This window comes from Plecotus auritus, assembly GCF_963455305.1.
Source record: "Plecotus auritus genome assembly, chromosome: 1".
In the NCBI taxonomy this organism is placed as follows: domain Eukaryota; kingdom Metazoa; phylum Chordata; class Mammalia; order Chiroptera; family Vespertilionidae; genus Plecotus; species Plecotus auritus.
This window is the reverse complement of record NC_137770.1, coordinates 139,827,537-139,849,084: the sequence shown is the minus strand read 5'-3', so window position 1 is coordinate 139,849,084 and position 21,548 is coordinate 139,827,537. Positions and strand designations below refer to the sequence as shown.

The 21,548-nt window shown below is 41.7% G+C and overlaps 1 protein-coding gene across 1 annotated transcript in view; it reads left to right on the top strand.

The window, feature by feature from the left end:
- Positions 1 to 19,131, top strand: part of GAD2 (glutamate decarboxylase 2) — a 66,104-nt gene extending 46,973 nt beyond the window's left edge. Inside the window, exons 14-16 of the mRNA XM_080667422.1 lie at positions 3,505 to 3,612; positions 4,003 to 4,092; positions 16,114 to 19,131. Of these exons, the coding sequence (XP_080523548.1) occupies positions 3,505 to 3,612; positions 4,003 to 4,092; positions 16,114 to 16,287 (372 nt within the window). The 3' untranslated portion in view covers positions 16,288 to 19,131. The remainder of the gene's footprint in view (positions 1 to 3,504; positions 3,613 to 4,002; positions 4,093 to 16,113) is intronic.
- The last annotated feature ends 2,417 nt before the right edge of the window (positions 19,132 to 21,548 follow it).

Genomic DNA, 21,548 nt, shown 5'->3' with positions numbered 1-21,548 from the left:
CTTGAGAGTCAAACAATATAGTCCATCATGATTTTATAGGCTGTTCTTTAAATCCACCCTGGGAAAAAAGGCAGGTGAAATAGAAAGAAGCTTCATGCAGAAATAACACTCAGATGGTCTCCTGGGATGGCTGGACAGCATGCTCTGCAGGCAAACCTCCATAATACTATTTACCCCAGCTGAATGTTCTCTATGTGTTGCTAAGCATTGAGTAGCTACCTGGCATGAGGCCCCAGGTTAGTTTTTATCCCATTAAGGTAGTGTGATGGGTGAGCTGGGCAGGGAACCTTTTCCTCTTTTGAAAGTAGAAAGCCTGACAAGGACACATGCCTAGTCCTCATCACCCAAGATGAGACTCATTCAGTTGGCAATGACACTTTCATTTGAGAAAAACAAATAAATCAAGAATATGAATTATTGGTGTATTCTCAAGCTATCAAAAGGAGTGGGCTTTTCGTTTCATCAATTGGTGGGAATTACAAAATATCAGCCAGTAAGTTGAGGTAAGCTTGATCTCTAAATATTGTTCAGTACCATCCTTTGTGTCTCCTTTCCCGTGGCATTTTTATTAAGATGATGATCATCAGCCACGTTTACACAGAAACGTTTCTCTCATGCTTCATCAGTTCCTGCTGCCCCTCTTCCATCTGAAGCTTCCTCACCAGCATGGTGCAGCCGCTTGGTGCTTAGAGAAATAACTTGGAGGACATCAGGTGTGAATTAAACAGCAGGAATAAATGAAGCCTGAAATGAAGGCAAAGGATCCAGTTTCTAAAGTGCTGAAATGAAGGCACCAGGAGGGGGTGGGGGTAGGGAGGAAAAGAGGAAAAAGAACAATCCCAGCAGCCACATAACTTATGAACACATGATCTCTTAATTCTTTGTGTAAAACCTTAAGCATCTAGACAATTTGGCTTTCAACTAAAAAAAAAAAAAAAAAAAAAAAAAGCTGCATTTTTTTTGCAAAGTGAATTGATAATAATTATTAAAGTAATAAGTGTAGTCCTACACTCTGAATCAGAGGTGAGGATAATTGCCTTCTCACATCATAAACTGTCTAGTAATGCCAGCCACGGAAGGGGAGGTTATTTCTCCCAAGAAGATCCAGGAAAGAGTGAGCCACAATCTTCTCTCTGACATGCCCTCTTGCTCTCAGGAATGAGGATACAATCCGAAAGATCAATAATCATTAAACCCTCTGTTATGTGATACGCCTGAAGAATGCAATGTTTCAAGTGAATCCACATTTTCTCCCAAGATAAGCTACTTGAAAGATAGCATCCTATGTATAAATTTCTATTCCTTAATCTCTTAATGACTAATGTAACTAAGTGCACTGATGACAGCCATCACATTAGGTCCAAGATTACTTGATTAGACCAAATTTATTTTTTAAAAAGCCTCCTGATGTAGGATGCTGGGAGGTGCTCTAGACTGCTTCGTGGTACGTGTGTTTAGCAAGGGCACTGTGCCTGCCCTCAACTCTATTCTAATTGAGTAGAACTTTCATTTTGTCTGATGATTATTTTCCTTCTTGACAGATTTCTTCAGTGGTGAAAACTTGGTGGTAGAAAAAAATTGTTTAAAATAGTCCCCCTTTTTTGGCCTGCAGGGATGGTTTAATAAGTAACTAAGGAGTTTTCACAGTAAATCTCTGTGTCTGTATTTTTATGCCAATTGACAGGTTCCATTTTTTATATAAATATATTTTTTATTGATTTCAGAGAGGAAGGGAGAGGGAATGAGAGATAGAAACATCCATGATGAGAGAGAATCATTGATCGGCTGCCTCCTGCATGCCCCACACCGTGGATCAAGCCTGCAGCCCTGGCATGTCCCCTGACCAGAAGTCAAACCATGACCTCCTGGTTCATAGGTCGATGCTCAATCACTGAGCCACACCAGCTGGGCTTGGTGGGTTTCCTTTTAGTTTTCTGTGATTGGCCTCCCTAATTTCAACATGGATAACAAGTGGATTGGCAAATGGCTGAGGACTTCCACCCCCTTTGCAATACAATCAAACTCACTTTCAGAGCATTCATGTTATCTTATTATGCCTCTGTGTGGGAAATCACATGGGCACCGCTATTCCCACATGACCAGAGAGATTAGCCAAAGTCATACACTGGACAAGATCAGAGTCATGCTGGTCCTGCCATATCCTGGATCAGGTGTGTGCAAATTTAAATTCAGCTCTAGCCCGGTCCAAAGGATCCAGTTTAAAGAACAACTAACCTCTCTCCCTCCTACCTAGGGTCCATCCCAAGTGGACCTAAACTTCTAGGTCAGTCTAAACCACTCCTAATTTCCTTGGCACCCACAGACTCATGGAGTAGATAGCGTGGGTGTTAGTGTGAGCATTCAGGTGTCAGCCCAGTCCTTCCTTGGGCTCATCAGGAACCACTCATCCTCCTTAAATCAATCAGCTAGGGCAGCAATCTCCAGAGAAATAGATTGCTAAACCCATGAGATTTTTTAAATGCAGCTTATTCTTAAATATGTGTCATATACTAAATGTCACTGCCCATGCTGGGTCCCTCTTTTAGCTAGAATGACGGGATTGTGTGTAAACAGGAAAGTGGGTTCATTTTGTCTCCATTACAATTGCTCCCTCTAGTTTCCATGTTGGATTAGTCATTGGTGGGCCAGTTCTAAGAGCTCCTGGAATGAGTGTGAGCTGCTTTTCTAAGCTTTCCATTAGCATGCCACAAGCATTGAAGGCAAGCCATTTTGAAAAGCCTTTCCCTAGTGTGGCCTGACGTCAGTTAAACAGTCCCGGTCCAAGGCAGCTGGGCTGTTTTTCCTAAGTCCAGATCCTGGGCTTCTGGAGCTGAAAGCTGTAAGGCCTCTGTGACCTTGTTGGCCCATTACACACACATCAGCCATTGATCCCCAAAGGAGAAATCTAATAAGCTTTGCAACGTGACAGGCTAGCAAAGCATCTGCGTGCCCCTAAGATTCATTCATTCATTCATGCATTCCACAAATATTCACTGAGACTTTTCCTGTTTGTTCTACGATGGGGTACATTTTGTGAACAAAAGTGGGATCTGGAAATGACAAATTTACATGATGGGCAGGGCCTAAGCAGGCCTCCGGTGTGGGGATGGGGATGGTCTCTAATGATGCTTCTTATCCACAGGAAGCGAAGAGCCCAGCCCTCCTTTCATTAATGTCTTCCATAATTACCCCTATGAATGCAGACACAAATTTTCCCCTTGAGTAATCAAAATAATTGCCTGGGGAATGGAGGCCCTGGGAAGAAAAGGAGTCTCTGGGGAGAGCAGTAATGCCAGACGGGAAGGGAACAAAAACACCTGAGGGGGAGAACAGTAAAGGAGAAAGAATTGCCAGAAAAGCTTCCTGAAACACTCTCTTCTGTTAAGGAAGACACGGAGGTGGCAGGAAGACCATCTGTCTCGAGGGATCACTTGTCCCATAGCTCAGTCTGGGTGCTCACCACTTTTCTCGGCCTGCCTGAGGCTCTCTTCTTCTCTCACTCAGGGAACTGCTGGGTTTGAAGCACATATTGACAAGTGCTTGGAGCTGGCAGAGTATTTATACAATATCATAAAAAACCGAGAAGGATATGAAATGGTGTTTGATGGAAAGGTATGTCTTCTGAATTTGTACAATCCCAAAATGTTTAGTCAATTGCCATTCTTGTGCCTGATATATATTTTTTATGTCAATAATGTACTATCCAGGTAAGTGTATCATTACAAAGGAGAAGCAGGGATGAGGGGGCAGCTCTTCTGAGCTGGAGTAAAAATCAAACACACACAAAAAAATAACGGCAATAAGAGATATTTGTAATACTATCAACAATAAAAATATATTAATAAAAAAATTAAAAAGTAACTGAATGTGAAAGTCAGGCACTTCAAAGGTGATTACGGATTTAAAAGTAGGAATTGTATTTAGAAGTAGGTTAAAAATGTCCTTGGGATTTTCAAAATTGCCAGTTTGTGCTGAGTGTGAATCTTACTTTCCTCTATGTAGCCTCAGCATACAAATGTCTGCTTCTGGTATGTTCCTCCAAGTTTGCGTGTCCTGGAAGACAACGAAGAGAGAATGAGCCGCCTCTCAAAAGTAAGTGATACAAGCTCCTCTGATATGGCCGTTGTTGGTACATTGGGGCTTTCCCATGTATACTTTCATGACATGTTCATAGGTCTTTAGGAGAAATCCATCCTTAAGCTTGGTGCATAGACCCCCACCCCTCTGTGGGCTCCTGCAGAGCCAGGGCATGCAATGCTGGTATATCCAGACTTTTAACAACTGTATTTGCTGGCATTGACTGACCTGCCAAGTGAAACTGGTGCTCAGTTACAAGCACAGAAAAGACTTCGGGCAACAGAAATAATTGGAAAATAAAGCTGCTGCTGATCCTCCTGAGATGTCAAGGTCAAGGCTGCCCTATGGGGCCATTAGAGCTGTGGTGACTCCCAGAAGGTAACAGAGCAGGGAGCAGTAATAAGGACCACTGGGTAGTGTGTGGTGTGTCCCAGGCTCAACTTGATCTAGCATGACATCATGTCTCTCTCACGGCCACTTACTTTGGGAAGCATTGTTGTCTCTTTTCTCCACTGATGGGGAACCTAAAACACAGGGAGAAAAAGTCACTTTCCCAAAATCACACCCAAGTCTGACCCCAGAGCCTGAGAGCTTGTGCTATAAATTATACTGTGGCCAGTAAACCCCCTTTCTCTTATTCTCTCCTGCTCCCATCACTACACACAAGTGAAATCTGGGTTATTATGCCTACCAAAGAGAGCCTTACGGGGTAGGGCGGGTAAATGCAGGGGTCCATCTCCCACAGTGTTGGAGGAATGGGAAACTAGGGATGAGCCTGTATATTTGGATCTTCAAGGGTGGATGGGTTGGCTGGTTGGCTGGCTGTTTGCTTGGTTGATTAGTTGGTTAGTTTTCTATTTTCCACAAAGGAGAAGACCTCCTCCAGTCACTGCCCAGAGCAAGGCAGGCCCTCCCCTCCCATCCCACCCTCACTAAGGTGGCTGGGCTGCCTCACTGACCTTCCGGAACACCTTATTTCCTTCTGTGTTAAATGAAGAACAGGGTTTTATGTGGGGTTTAAAACCTCCAGAAAAGCTTATAAATGTTAACAGCTGCCCTTAGAGACCCAGGCAGAAGAAAACTTACACATAGTTGAGGTTCCTAAATCAAGACTTCCAGTTAGAGCTTTGGTTCACATCCATGCCTACACATTAGTGTTGTTCCCAAGCTTTATAAAATACTGGTGACCAACTCTTACCCCAAGATTTTCATCCAATTTGTTTTGAATGGGCTTGGGGATAGTTCTAAAAGTTCTCCAGGTGATTTCAATGTAAAACCCAGGCTGAGAGGCAGTGACCTAGAGGAACAATGAAGAAAGCTTCTAGAGCAGTGGTTCTCAACCTTTCTAATGCCGCGACCCTTTAATACAGTTCCTCATGTTGTGGTGACCCCCAACCATAAAATTATTTTTGTTGCTACTTCATAACTGTAATTTTGCTACTGTAATGAATCGTAATGTAAATATCTGTGTTTTCAGATGATCTTAGGCGACCCACAGGTTGAGAACCGCTGCTGTAGAGCGGTTTTAAGTAGCAAAATTACAGTTATGAAGTAGCAACGAAAATGATTTTATGGTTGGGGGTCACCACAACATGAGGAACTGTATTAAAGAGTCGCGGCATTAGAAAAGTTGAGAACCACTGTTCTAGAGCATGGGTGTGTGTGTCTGGGGTAGAGGGATGGTAGCCATGTTTGCAGGTTTAGAGAAGTTGGTTCATTGCAGGAAATCAAGCCAAGGGCATAATGGAGTAAGGATGGTCATATTGGAGAAAATTATAGGTTCTGGCAAAAATAAAAAATGGCCTGCTACTGTTTGAGAGGAAAGAATTCATTTTTTTCTGGAACTTTTATGATGGCTTCTCCATGGTATATATTATCTTAACAATAACTAATTTTATTTGACAAGTTAGTTAGAAATTAGATATTTCCATTTTCATTGGCTTTTGCTCCTTTAATTCTCTGACCAGGCAGAAAATGCATAGAGTAGTTTGGCTTATTCCATTTGTTAAATTGATAAATTATTGCTGGGCTGAGGGATGGATCAAGATGGGAATACAAAACAAAAAGGATTTTTCATCATTTTCTGAGCAAAAGTCAACTCTGAGTTCCCCAGTTAGATAAAACTTTCTTCAAATACCTCTTAGATTTAGCACATCACATAAACTGCAATGGAATGGAAATTATTTCTTGAGAACAGCCATTAGAATATTAGTAAGTTACTTTTATGCTGTAGATAAGTTAAATTTGAAAGTCTCCTGGGATTGCAAAATGAATTCTCCTAATTTCCCCCTATGCTTTGACTCCATTTTCCTAACTCTAATAAAGAGAATTCAGCAATGCAGAATTGGAAATCAAAATAGAACCACAAATATCAAGGTTAAATTTCTTTTATGTCAGTAATTTTTCAGAGTTTCAGAAAAGTTTTTCATTAAGTACAAAGCACTTAAACTATAATGTTCAGGGACCAGTAAAATTGTCACACACACACACACACACACACACACACACACACACACACACACGATCCCAGAAGGAAAAGAGCTGAGGCAGAGTAAATCATCTGCACTGTCCAATGTAGTAGTAATAGCCATATGTGGCTAATCAAATTTAAATCAATTAAAAATAATTTCAGCCAGAACTTTACTTCTTCAGTCATACTAGCCACATGTCAGGTGCTCAATTTGTGACTAGTGCTTATTATTTCCAATGATTCAGATAGAGAATATCTCCATCATTACAGAATGTTCTTTTGGTCAGTGCTGATAAAGATCCCAAATGGGGAGAAATATGGAGTCTTCAATGTGGTATATGGCAAACAAAAAAATTAAATTAGCCTTGGCCAGTGTTTCTCAGTGGTTAAAGCATCTACCCATGGCCTGATGGGTCAAGGGTTCAATTCCCAGTCAAGGGCATGTACCTGGGTTGCAGGTTCAATCCTTGGCCCTAATGGGTGTGTGTGGAAGGCAACCAATCGTTGTGTCTCTCACATTGATATTTCTCTCTCTCCATCCCTTTTACTCACTCTCTTTAAAAATAAATGGAAAAGGGTAAGAGACTAACCAAAGGGTGTGTGCATGCATATAAGCATAACCAAAGGACACAGACAGTAGGGGAGTGGGGACATGTGCTGAGGGGAGCGGCCTGGGAGAGGTCAATGGGGGAAAAAGGAGACATATGTAATACTTTCAATGATAAAGAATTTAAATTTTAAAAAAATGAAAAAAATATCCTTGGGTGAGGATTAACAATAATAAAAAAAATTAAGTTAAATTATGTGGCTAAGCATAAAATAGGCACTAAAAAGTGTTGAGCTAAAGTGCTATTTGAATCTTTCAGAATAGGGAAGGGAAACAACATGTAGGAAACCTACTAGTGAACCATAGACCTTTTCTCAGGCCACATGCTGGCTTGGGGATAATTATCTAGGTAACAACTGGTTATTACCAAAACAGGCATACATCACAGTTTCATGAGGGAGGTAAAGATGAGAATCTGGTGGGTGCATTTCCTGCTGCCCAGTCAGGACTATGACTGTGCAGGTAGCTCATTGTCATGGAGGCAGAGTGAGCATGAGGGCCTAGGGTGCTATGGAGACATGATCACTTGCCTTAAGGGACAGCACACAGACTCCAAATGCAGGAAGTTATCAGATAAGAATCCAAAGGCTGCATATTGATCATCACTTGTGTTTCTAGTTCTTCTTTATCATCATTATCTTCTTATATTTTAATTTTCATTATATTTGATCATTATCTGCATCTCTTCTATCAGCTTCTATAGTCCTACTAGAGGCCCAGCACACAAAATCATGTGTGGGTAGGGTCCCTAGGTCTAACCTGCAATCAGGGCCATCTTCTGCCCACTTGCCAGTCCCCAGTCATGCCCTGCCGCCACCCACCTCGGTTTTCTGTGGTTCCCCATTCGCCATCCTGCAATCAGAGACTGCGGGCTGGGGAGGAGGGACTGAGAGGTGGTCAATGCACCTCATAGCAACTGGTCAAGCAGTCGTTCTGGTCGTTACACCGTTATGGTCACTGGGCTTTTATTATATAGGACTAGAGGCCCAGTGCATGAAATTTGTGCATGGAGGGGAGGGTGTCCCTCAGCCCAGCCTGCACCCTCTCCAATCTGGGACCCCTCGGACATCCCTCTCACAATCCGGTACTGCTGGCTCCTAACCACTCACCTGCCTGCCTGCCTGATTGCCCCTAACCACTTCTGCCTGCCAGCCTGATGGCCCCCAACTGCCCTCCCCTGCTGGCCTGGTCACCCCCAACTGCCCTTCCCTACAGACCTCGTCGCCCCAACTACTCTCCCTACAGAACTGCCAACTGCCCTCCCCTGCCAGCCCGATTGCCCACAACTGCCCTCTCCTGTTGGCCATCTTGTGACGGCCATTTTGTGGTGGCCATCTTGTGACAACATGGGACAGCCATCTTGTGATGACGTGAGGGTGTCTCACAAGGGCGCAAGGGCCTCCTAGGCTTTTATTAGTATAGATACTGATTGGCATACTTTCAAAAGGTCAACTATGGAATTAAGAGTAAATTTGTAAAGAAGTATTTGACCTCATATTTGTTGTGACTCTTCTGTTATTAAATGTAATGGGGAGATTTAAGCATTATAAACTGTCTTATTTATGATTATTCTGCTATTTCATTTTTCAAAATTTTCACTCATACTTCCAAGATTTAAAAACAAAAAGGTTTTGTAACACACAGTGAAAAATATATTTCGTAATGCTTTAATCTGAACTCTTTTTGGAGGAACAAAAAATGTGTTCAGATTATGAAAGAGTCCTCTGGTTATTGTTTTCTAAAGGACTGGAAAACCTAATGGCACAAAGGAGAAAATAATACCCTAAAACTTTTAAGGCAGCTCCAAAGAGCTCTTGCTGATTAGGCCCTTAGTGAATTCTTCAACATGCAGTCCTCTCTTTTTTAACTGACTTTCTTAATTCAGCAAACCCAAAAATGTTACACACACATTCTAGAGATAAGTGAAAGCTCTATATAGTCATCAGAATAGTCAGAATTTTATTTTCCTTCTTGCAATTAGTGATTATGTAATGAAGTAAATGTTCCATGTTCCTGCTAATTTTAGTTCATCAGCATTTTCTGGAAACAACTAAAAGTCACATGTATTTAGACAGCTGTGATTTCTGCCATCCCAGCTAGCTTCAGGAACTGGAGGGACTCAATCTTACTTAATGCCAAAATCTGGGAGGATGGCTGTTACCATTAATCTTTTAACATTTGATTTGCATTTATCTGAAAAGTTAGAGGTGGTTGTTCTTAATAATTAGTTTCATTCCTATATGTTTTTCTTGTTTTTCCCATGGAAACTAAATCAGGGTTTAATTCACTAAATATGGTCATTGTTTTATCAGTTCTAAAGAGCAAATGTAATTGTTGCACAGATAAAACTAAGGAACAGTTATGTGATTTTTTTAAAGTTCCTACAGATACATGGACTTGGAATTCCTTTTTTTAAAAAAATCATTTCTTTTTATTCCTTTTTCATTCTCATGACATTATGCTTTTATGGGATTTTTTTCTTTTTTTTTTATAGCACTCCCAACATGCAAAATAGAACCCTTTCATTTTTAGATTTAAAAATATTTAAGCAAAATATGTAAAAAATCATTCAATTCTTTGTATAGAGAAGAAATTTTGAAATGAGTTCAAATGATAATGCACATTTTATTTTATATTTTACATATTATATATTTAATAGTGTTTTTCTTTTCTTTTCTTTATTGATTAAGGTATTACATATGTGTCCTTATTCCCCATTGGCCCCCACCCACCCCTGCTCATTCTCTTCCTAGGAGCTCATTGACTTGCTCTGCCTCCTAGAACAAAGTGGTAAATTTCATGTCCTTAGGCTAGAATATTCTAGACGATCCATTTTCAGAACTTAATCCCAGACTTGAAATATTAAATTCTTATATTTACTAGAGGCCCGGTGGATGAAATTCGTGCATGGGGCAAGGGGTGTCCCTCAGCCCGGCCTGCACACTCTCCAATCTGGGACCCCTCAGGGGACATCCCTCTCACAATCTGGGACTGCTGCCTCCTAACCACTCCCCTGCCTGCCTGCCTGATTGCCCCTAACTGCTTCTGCCTGCCAGCCTAATTGCCCCTTAACTGCTCCCCTGCTGGCCTGTTCACCCCCAGTTGTCCTCCCCTGCTGGCCATCTTGTGGCAGCCATCTTGTGATGATATGAGGGTGGCCATCTGTGGTGGCCATCTTGTGGTGGCATCTTGTGATGACATCAGGCGAGGGCATGGCACGAGGGCGTGATCCCACCTAGGCTTTTATTATATAGAATTCCCTTGGATGAGCCCAATGCTCTGGATATAGTCTTAATCCTTTGAGTTGAAAGAAGGATCAACCCAACAGAACAGAAATATCCCTCTTTATATTTCCTCCCCATGGAATAAGGAAGGGACTTAAGAATTTGTTAATATTGAATCAGAAAACTCATGCTGGAACCATCCTCCACATTTTTAGATGAGGAAATTAGGTTTAGGAAGTGAAGGTGAAATGAAGGTGAAGGTGCAGTTTGTCTTTGGTAATGAAGGATAGCAGCGTTTGCCACCCCAAAATATATCTTTTGAGATATTGGTTATTTTAAGCTGGTTATTAAGAAACAAACAATTCAGAAATAACCTTTGACCATCCCCCTTTACCTGCCTAAAGGAATTTAGATAGAGAACCTGCTCCAGGAAGGGAAATATTATCACAGATAACTATAGTTTAATATAAACTAAGTGCAATAGACAGGAAAGAACCTAGCATGGACCCTTTGATCAAAGACTTCTCTGTATCTTATTGTTAAATATGGCCCAGCAAACATTTATTTACCAAACTTTTGCTTTTTCATCTCCATGAAAATTGCCTTACTGTCCCAAATCACAACCCACCTCCTCTTTTCCTTAGCTCAAGATGGCATATAAGCCCTTAACTGTCCAATCTGTCCATGGTTCTCATTCTTATGGCACCTGTAAAATAATGTTTGGACATTTTCTCCTGTTAAACTGTGTCCATTAAATTTGATTATTAATCCATCTAGAAGAATTTAGAAGGTGGGAGGAAAATTTTTTTTATACCCCCAGTTTCTAAAAAATCACAAGGTCTGATGGGAACTACATTGATTTTGTGCATTGAGTACTTTGAAGATGAAAACCTCATTGTAAACCAATGATTATTTATGTGTTGGCATTGAAAAGTGATATGTTCCTAACAGCTTTCCATTGGAATCTAACTATCCTTCATTTCAGATAAATGATCCCCATTTGTTAACTAAGTTGTTGACTATGTATATCCAAATGAGTCTACAGTGTTCCTATCACCTACCACTCCTGGTTACACGTTTACAGCAATAAATTTAAAAGATCAGATGTTATATTTACAGACTCCAATGATAACACGTCATTGGACAGACCATACATACAGTTAGACATAATTTAAATGTATGCCTTTATAGTCAATAAGGGACTCCTCAATAGGCACCCAGTACCACCATAAACAAAAGAAGTGGAAGTCACTGTGCTTGCCAGTGAAGTACAGAGATAAAATGTATTTTCTCATAAGAGGACAATTGGAAATTAGAATATAGTCATAACCTATAGGTAAGGATCATATAGTGATGAATTAAAAGAGAGAAGATGTTAGTGGACTAGAGGAATCAGGAAGGCGTTCATAGCAGTTGTAGGACTGTGGTGTAGCCTTAGAGTGTGTGTTGAATGTGAACTGCAAGACAAAAGAGATTCTAAGCAAAGAGAACAAGTGTGACAGAACAAGTATGAAGGGATAAAAATATGTGTGGTACACTCCAAGGGTATTACATAGGTAGCTCGTGTCAGAGTTGAAGGTTTATTTTGGTGAGCACTAAGAGATGAGTCCTCAGAGCTGGGTGACAGGCCTTTATATTGAATGAAGAGTTTGACTTTAATTTCATACACAATAGAGGACAGCTGGCACTGTAGTCATCAGTCTAGCATACATGTGGACAAACCTCAGCTGTGGTCGACTTCTGTAATGTTAAGTCCTTATTGGTTCAGCCTTTTGCCTCAGCTGATTCTCCATCATTATTAAGGAACATATTTCAAAATATCTTATAAATTAAGGTAATGCAAAAGGTGAATGAAAAGGAGCTAGGAAGCTTTAGGCGCAGGGGTCCTCAAACTACATGGGGCCCGCCGAGGACATTTATCTGGCCCGCCGGGTGCCGCTGCCTGTCCTGCTTAGCAGCCAACTCATCCCGGGCCTGCAGTGCACATAGGAATTTGTTCATAGTTTTTTTTTTAAACTATAGTCCGGCCCTCCAACGGTCTGAGGGACAGTGAACTGGCCCCCTGTTTAAAAAGTTTGAGGACCCCTGCTTAGGGTCTCAAGAAAAAAATTGCTGTAGAGTCTCAAAAGTCTTCTGATTTTCATACATCACTTGATATTGAGGCTTACCTCTTGGAAACCATTCTCTGAACAATGTTTTATTTCCAATGTTTCTACATTTATTGAGGAGGGGGAAATACCCTCTCTCAAATGTTGTACTACTAAACTATTTAGCCTTGGACCAACAGCAGATTCTTCTCATTCTCCCAAAACACTGACTAGAAAGTCAAGAAAAAGGTGGCAAGTACTTAATAGCCTACTGATATGTGGAATAGCAAGCTGTGACTCTCCTCTCAGGTGCTTGTCTCACAAAATTTGAAGAATAAATTCACAGACTAAAGGATTTTAAGCAAAACTGTGGAAGTTTTTTTAAAATTAATCTTTATTGTTGAGATTATTACAGATGTCCCTCTTTTTTCCTCCCATAGCTCCCCTCTACCTGGTTCCCACCCCACCCCAGGCCCTCACCACCCTATTGTCCATGTCCATAAGTAATGCATACATGCCTATAAGATCTTTGTCTAATCTCTTCCTGCACCCCTCCACACCCCCTTCCCTCTGAGAATTGTCAGTCTGTTCCATTTCCATGCTCCTGATTCTATTCCATTCACCCGTTATTCTGTTCATCAGATTTTTTATTCATTTGATTTTTAGATTCACTTGTTGATAGATATGCATTTGTTGTCACTTTGTTGTTCATAATTTTTATCTTTACCTTTTTCTTCTTCTTCTTCCACTTCTTAAAGAATACCCTTCAGCATTTCATATAATACTAGTTTGGTGGTGATGAAGTCCTTTAGCTTTCTCTTGTCTGTGAAGTTCTTTATCTGACCTTCATATGATAGCTTTGCTGGGTAGAGTATTCTTGGTTGTAGGTTCTTGCTATTCATCACTGAATATTTCTTACCACTCCCTTCTGGCCTGTATAGTTTCTGTTGAGAAATCAGCTGACAGTCGTATGGGCACTCCCTTGTAGGTAACTAACTGGTTTTTTTTTTGCTGCTTTTAGGGTTCTCTCTTTGTCTTTTGCTCTTGGCATTTTAATTATGATGTGTCTTGGTGTGGTCCTCTTTGGATTCCTCTTGTTTGGGGTTCTCTGTACTTCCTGGACTTGTAAGTCTATTTCTTTCACCAGGGAGGGGAAGTTTTCTGTTATTATTTCTTCAAATAGGTTTTCAGTATCTTGCTCTCTCTCTTCTTCTGGCACCCCCATAATTCGTATGTTGGTACACTTGAAGTTGTCCCAGAGGCCTTTACACTATCTTCATATTTTTGGATTCTGTTTTCTTTTTGTTCTTCTGGTTGGGTGTTTTTTGCTTCCTCGTATTTCAAATCATTGATTTGATTCTCGGGATCTTCTAATCTACTGATGAATACCTGTATATTATTCTTTATTTCAGTCAGTGTATGCTTAATTTCTGATTGGTCCTTTTCCAATTTTTGGCATTCTCACTAAGATCTTGAAAGTATCACTAAGTTCCTCGGTGGTTTCTAGACAATTCTTGAGTAACCTTATAACTGTGGTTTGAACTTTATATCCAGTAGTTTACTTTCTTCCATTTCTTTCATTTGTCTCCATATTTTGACTGCTTCCTTGTGTTTGTTTCTATGATTTGGGTAGCTGCTAAGTCTCCTTGAGTTGATAGAGTGGCCTTGTGTAGTAGGTGTCTTATAGGGCCCAGTGGCTCAGCCTCCCCAATCACCTGAGGTAGACACTCTTGGTGCACCCCTTTGTGGGCTGTGTGCACAGTTTTGTTGTAGTTGAGCCTTGATTGCTGTTGGTGTCACTGGGAGGAATTGACCTCCAGGCCAATTTGTTGTGAGGACCAGCTGCAACTACAGTGGGAGAACTGCTGTGCAGGAGACACCCTTATGGACTTGCTTCAGTGGGGCTTTGGTGCTCACTGAATCCGCCCCTTGAGTGTGTCACTTATGGATGTGAAGAGTTGTAATCTGGTATGGTCTCACACTGACCACTGGTACACTGGCTCTTGGGTTTCCAGGGAGGTGCAAAGTCAGTCACTTCCTGGGGCCATCCAGCAGGAGCTACAGAGAGATCTACAGATTCCTCCTCTTTGTATTGGGTTTGAAAGTGCCCAGATGAAGCCCAGCTGTAAAGCAAGGCAGGCTGGTGCTGGTACCGGTTTGGGGGCCTTTTATTGATAGGTTTGGGGCTCCCTGACCCAGCTGCAGCTTATTTGACAGGTTTTACCCTGAGAAAGGACAGGCCATTCATATGCAAAAGCCACTGCACACAGCTTGGGTGGGGTTGTAAATTGGATAGGGTTGGTGTTTCAGGGGATCACCAGGGTGGAGCAAACAGAAATGGCTGCCAGTCAGCCCTGCCCTGTGGAGGTGCCAGCATGCGAACAATGACCACTATGAGCACCTCTGTCTGGAAGAAAGCTGACTCCGCATTCCTGCCCCAATGCCAGACAGTCTAGTTTCTCCCCATTTGTGTCTGGGTCCCCCAGAGCCTCTCCCAGCACTGGAGCTCAGAGGAAGTGGGAGCTTGTAAATTCGGTTCATGGTGCCAGCCTTTTAAGAGGAGCCGCTGGGTCTCCAGCAGCCTGTGTGTCACTCAGCCCCAATCCGCACTGGTTTTTACAGTCTGTAGTTCTTACTGCCCGTAGGGACTTCTTTCTCCAGCTCTGGAACCCTGGGCTGGGGGGCTGCTGTGGGGCTTGGGCCCCTTGCTCCTCTGGATGGCCTCCGCAGAGGCAAGGTCTCTCCTGATTACAAAAGCAGCACACCCAGGTGCCAGACCAGCCTGTTCCGTGCCTCCATACCTCCTACCATTCTCAATGTGCTTTCTTCTTTACCTCTCTATTTGTAGTACTTCCACTCAGCTAGCATTACCGAAGTTCTGGATGATAGTTGTTCTGTACTTTAGTTGTAATTTTGATGTGGTTGTGGGAGGCAGTGAGTACAGGCTCTTACCTATGCCGCCATCTTGGTTCTGGAAGTTTATTTTAAGCATATACAGACTCCCCCTGGGGCAGGGCCTCCAAATGGGAACTCCACAGGGGAGGGATCCCCAAAATGGGAAAGCCCTGCTCTCTCTAAAATGGGAAAAACCTAGTCCTGTGAGTCTCTTTGTCTATAGGTATATAAATGCGGGAAGCTTCTTTGTCTCTTCATGTCACTTCCTAATCGGACCCTTTCTTATTTTATGTCCCCCATGTTTTCCTAATTGGCCACTTCCCCTCCACCCCCAGCCCCTTATTCCTGCATGGTATTAGTTTCATAATTTCAAAGCTCACCTGGTGCCCCCCTCTTCTTCTTCCCATTATCTTGTTAGATTCTTATAAGCAATCTGGCAGCTTGGAGCTGTCTCTGCCTGTCACATATGCATTCCTCTCCCATGGATCCGCCTTCCCTAAAACCCACCTCTCCTATCTCTAAAATCCTTTCACTACCATTTATTATTCCTCTGATCATCTTTAAGATCTAAATATACAGATGCTCCAGTCCTCCAATCCCAAGGAAGCTTGGAGGCAATTCCTTCAAGGAAAAACAAATATGGTTCTAATTGTTTAGTTAAAAGTTGAAAATGCTACTTGATAGCAGATTATTTGACCACGGGGAGAGCCCCCAGGAGAAACAGTCACCATATTGGTCTGGTCTCTCACACAGGTGGCTCCAGTGATTAAAGCCAGAATGATGGAGTATGGGACCACAATGGTCAGCTACCAGCCCTTGGGAGACAAGGTCAATTTCTTCCGCATGGTCATTTCAAATCCCGCAGCAACTCACCAAGACATTGATTTCCTGATTGAAGAAATAGAACGCCTTGGACAAGATTTATAATAAACTAACTCACTAAGTTGTTTCAATTCTCTAGGTAGACAATTAAGTTATCACAACCTGTGTGAATGTATTTGTAGTCTGTTCCAAAGTAAATCTATTTCTATATTGTGATGTCAAAGTAGAAGTTCAGTGAAAAACAACAACATTGCTCCTTTAAAAAACCCTTTCTTAAGTTAGAATACCTCTCTAATAATTAGTGACAAAGGCTGTGTTCTAATCAATAAGGAAAAGCTTAGAATTGTTATAAGTACTTCCCTTACTTTTAATTGAGTATGCAAATCAAATGTTATTTTCACTTAACAGTAGTAGGATTGAATAGTGCCAAATTGCCCCTGAATCATAAAAGGTTCTTTGGGGTGCAGTAAAAAGGATAAAGTAAATATAAAATGTATGTTGACAATAAAAACTCTTGCCTTTTTCATAGTATTAGAAAAAAATTTCTAATTTACCTATAGCGACATTTCAGGTGTATTTAAATACATATAATTTTACAAAAGTAAAATATATATATTAAAAAGAAATCCTATTTTGTAACATATAGATTTTTATTTTATATGGGTTATACAAACTGCAGGGGCATATATAAAAACTAAGCCAGATTTTTTTTTCTTTTCATGGAGGCACAATAAAACACTTAGTAGTTATTTTGAAACATAGGCCCACAAAATTCTTAAGAAAGGTATGATGCCTTCTTTCTATTCATGTTATGGCTTATCACATCTCTAAAGTCAGTATTACAAAACAAACACAAAAGAATACTGCAAGTCCCTTAATACAATTGATCAGATAAACAATAAGATTCCCTTCCCACTTAAAAATGTTTTCCACTCAGTTGACCTTTTGCAGATCTGTTCAGTGATCATGACAAGCCAAGCTTCATCTTAGACTAAATTAGGGTAATCGTCTCTATTCTACTTTCCAGTTCACCCCGTTTTAAACAGAAGGTTGATGCTGGTTCTTATGGCATCTTCCCAAACCATATTCTTTTATTAGGTCATTTGGATTAATTAGAGAAAAATAAAATCTAATCAGCCTGGGTGAAGAAGAACAAAGCACACTCCAGAATGTGGTGAGCCCAGGAACTTAAAGCCAACCATGGGAGAAGGGATGTCTACTTGAGAATGATGGTGTCAGCCTGGACGCCGCTTTGCCACTGTCCAAGAAGGAGTCCTTTACCACCTGAGTGATTGCTTAGTTTCTTTTCCAACCATCTCTACCCACGAAACTCTCCCCTGCCATGTGCCCCATCATTGGGATCCCAAATAATTATTTTCAACTCCATGGGTAGCTATTTTTTGTCCCTCTGGTGAAAATAGCTCCTCATCTGGGATTGTGAGACAGCACCTTAAGACCTTCTTTTCTCTATCTCCCATCAAGATCCAACATGCCCAGCTTATGCAAAGATTAAGGTTCTTAGAATTTAAAACAATATTTGAAAGCATTCTCTGCCCCTGCAAACGTGTTGGAGAGACATGAGCTAACAAGAGGTCCCACAGAGAGTTCTGGGCCTGCTGATTCTCAGATGCTGAGTGCTGGCAGAGGGGACTGCGGACTCATATGTGAGGCTGCAGACACAAATTTAGAAACATTTCTCCTTTCTCTATGGACCAGAAATCGCTTTTACCAACAGGTGACTTTCCCCACCCCTTGCTCCTTCCAGGTCCTTCCCCAAGTTTGCTGGGAGCTCAACCATGTGTAGTGAAACCCCTACCAGCCATAGCCCAGGGAAGGAGGTAAATAGAAGACTAATAGGTCCCGGCAGTTTAATAAATATTCTTTAAAGTAGGTCTGTCACCCACTCAGGTGGGAGGGAGTGAGGAAGGGAGGTTGTTTTGAACATTAGCCAAAATTCCCAGTGCCAAAGGCTTAGGTGGAACCATTCTTTACAAATTTTAGAAAAGTTTGGTTATAGCTTTGATCAGAATTAACATGACCATTTTCATTTATACAGCAATATTGTGATTATTTTTAAATACTTGAAACAAGTGTGGTATGTCTTAATCTGAGACATATAAATCAGATTGAATTCATGTATTATCACAAGGCTGTGAGGAAAGAAAAGGAATCAGTTGTGTATGTAACTGTGTTGCCTTTATTGTATTGATAGTACTGTTTTGTCACCTCAGATTGTGGTTGTGTGCTTTAGATATGAACTTTACAGTGCTGCAAATCAACATGTGTTGCTGTAAAAGCTTGTACAATATATTATTGACATGTCTTTTTTTCTGTGTGGTAGCTGTATCAATATTCTGAGAACTGCATTCGCACTGTTCCCGTAATCTCTCTTTCCCCCTCTCTGCTAAACTATACGCCCTCCACATCAGCTCTAATACAGAACATGCCCTTGGCTAAGCACCCCACTGAGAATCTCCTTTGACAATTGTGATTTCACAAAAAGCAAGGTGAGTGCTACTTTATCTCCGAGAAAGGAGGAAACCAATATGCAATGTCACATGCTGCCAAAATTGCAGGTATTGTCCCTACTGGGGTTTGGAGTAGGTCCTACTCCCCAGAATAAGGACAAAGAAAGCACAAGTGTAAATATAGGGCAGGACAGGGAGTGAAGGACCCTAAAAGTGGAGATCACCTTGCATGTGCTGTCCTGTTCCCAAATGCTAAGTACAAACACTGTGTATTTACTAGCTACGTGTGCCAAATAGTGTTCCCAAATGGTGTTTCTGCAAGACATCGCTATCTCCCCAGCATTATTCTGTTACTAAAAGAAAAAGAGAAAAAATATAAACATGTGGCAACCTGTTCTTACCAAACATAAACTTGTGTATGATCTAAGTATTTTATGTGTCGTCTTCTCTAAACCCAAATAAATGTGTGAGTGTGGACACAGCTCAGGCTTTGTATTGTTATTTCTGACCTTGCCATGTTGTGAAGCTAAGTTTTAGTGAGTTGCCTGAATAAAAGGCCCTTCACCTGTCACAGCGCTCCATGTGTCTCTGGGTCTTTGTTGGGAAAAAGAGCTCTTACCTCTGCAGTTGCCCCCACTGTAGCTTCTGAAGCACATTGCTTACCACTCTGGTTTCTCTTTCAGTCAGATCCAATCTTTTTAAATATTTTTTTTATGGAAAGTTTTGTGTACATTCACAAGTGGAGAAAACAGTATAATAGATTCCTTCCCATGAAGGCCTCCCCCAGCTTCAACATTTGCTGATTCAGAGTCTGAATCTCATTTCATCTATTCCCCCCATCTCATATCCTCCCCAGCCCAAATTATTTTTATATGAATCTGTAAAAGAGGATTCCTTAAATAAAAAAGGCCTCGATACCATTATCACAACTAAAACTGTAATAATAAAATTTCCATAATAATTTCAAATATTCAGTGAGTGTTCTCCTTCCCCTGATTCTATAACAAATGCCCGGCCTGTGGCCTGGGAGACCCACTGAGGCCCACACACTTTTCAGGGCAGCTGGGACACATGTGAATCAGGCACGCAATACAACACTGTATATACATGGGCTATCGAGGTGCGAGCAGGTTAAAAACTAGAAAGCCATGGAAGTGAAATGGTGGAGTATATTCTGATATGCCTTGCCAGGGACTTGTGTGGCCAAATAAATACAATCAGATTTAGTCTATGTTATGAGTGCTCTAATGCCATGGGGAGGAGGTATCCTAAAGGACTGGGCTTGGTGGCCTGGAAACCGAAGCTCCTGCCAGGAGAAGTAGGATCCGTGCGCCCACGTTTTCATCCTTCCCATGAGGCAGCTACTGGAGCAGCTGCAGGAGTCAGACTGCCCGGCCTCAGGTGCCAGCTCTGCTAATTATCTGCTCTGTGACCCTCGGCAAATCACTTAACCTCTCTGAACCTCCGTGAGCTCATCTGTTAAGTGAGGACAAAAACAGCACTTACACAAGGGTGACAGTGAAGATTGAAAGAAGAAAACCCAATGCCTGCCACATAGTGGATGCTCAGCATGTGGTAGTTTTACTTGTATTCTGGGCCGCTGCCTGGAAGAGCCAGGCCTCAGACGCAAGCCCTGCATCCCCCCTAACTCATCTAGACAAGATTGGGCTGAACACAGAGAGCATGTGACCGCAGCCCCTCCCCGTAGAAAACCAGGGTATGAATTATCCCTGAGGACAGCAGGCTGGTGGTTGAGGCAGCCTCGGTCACAGCCTTGGCCTCAGCTTTAATAGAGAAGGGGAGAGACTCAGAAAGGCTGGGCAGGATAGCGGAGTGAATGGGAAGAGCGAGAGGAAGTAAGCGGTTTTAGTTGGGATGAATTATCCAGTACCTGTTCTCAACTCCTTCCCCGGGGGCACACCCTTGCCCCAGACAGGCAGCCATCAGAGTTAGAAACGAATGACATAGGACATCAGCTTTGGCTTCATTGGAACTACCAATGTTCTCACTCACCTAAGGCTGACAGCTTCCATTCACACAGTGAGACCCAATCATTGGGGCACACCAGAGAAGGAAGAGTGACTTGGTCTCCCCCAAGCCATTAAAGAGTTTCCAATGTCTCAAAAAGCAAGTAGCAAGATGCACTAAATGTTCTAAATTGAGGGTCATCCCTTCCCAGCACCTGCAGCCCTTAGTCCTGGCAAGGCAGCACGTGCTGGATAAACACAAACAAACCACAGTTTAAGTGGCTGCACAGACCCTTCTCTTCTTGGAATCCTGCTTCCCATTTTGGAGAAAACATCTGTGGTCTCTATTAGAGTGTCAGCACTGAGGCTTCTGGCTCAGGAAAGCTAATTAAAAGTGTATTACAGCTGACAAGAAAAGCACTTTCCAGAGGATTTCATCTTATTTAAACATGATAACTTGGAAAATTCCAAGAAAATTCTATTATGCAAACTTGACCAGAGGAGAGCTTCAAAGTTTCTTTCAATTTAGATTTTAGACAGTCAAAAGGAAATCTTGTTGCTAAAACTTTTGCTTTCCCTGTATTTCCTTATATGTCTGTTTTATGATTGTGGAGATCAAGAGAGTAAAGAAGAGGAATTTTCTTGCCCTAGCCATTTTTGCTCAGTGGATAGAGTGTCAACCTGTGGACTGAAGGGTCTCGAGTTCAATTCCAGTCAAGGGTACATGCCAAGGTTGCAGGCTAGATCCCCAGTAGAGGGAGAAAGAAGGCAGCTGATCAATGATTCTCTCTCATCATTGATGTTTCTCTCTCCCTCCCCCTTCCTTTCCGAAATCAATAAAAATATTTTTTTTAAAAAGAATAGGAATTTTCTTTATATTGATTTTTGTTTAAATTGTCACCTATGGGTGCATACATTCCCTCTGTCCTGT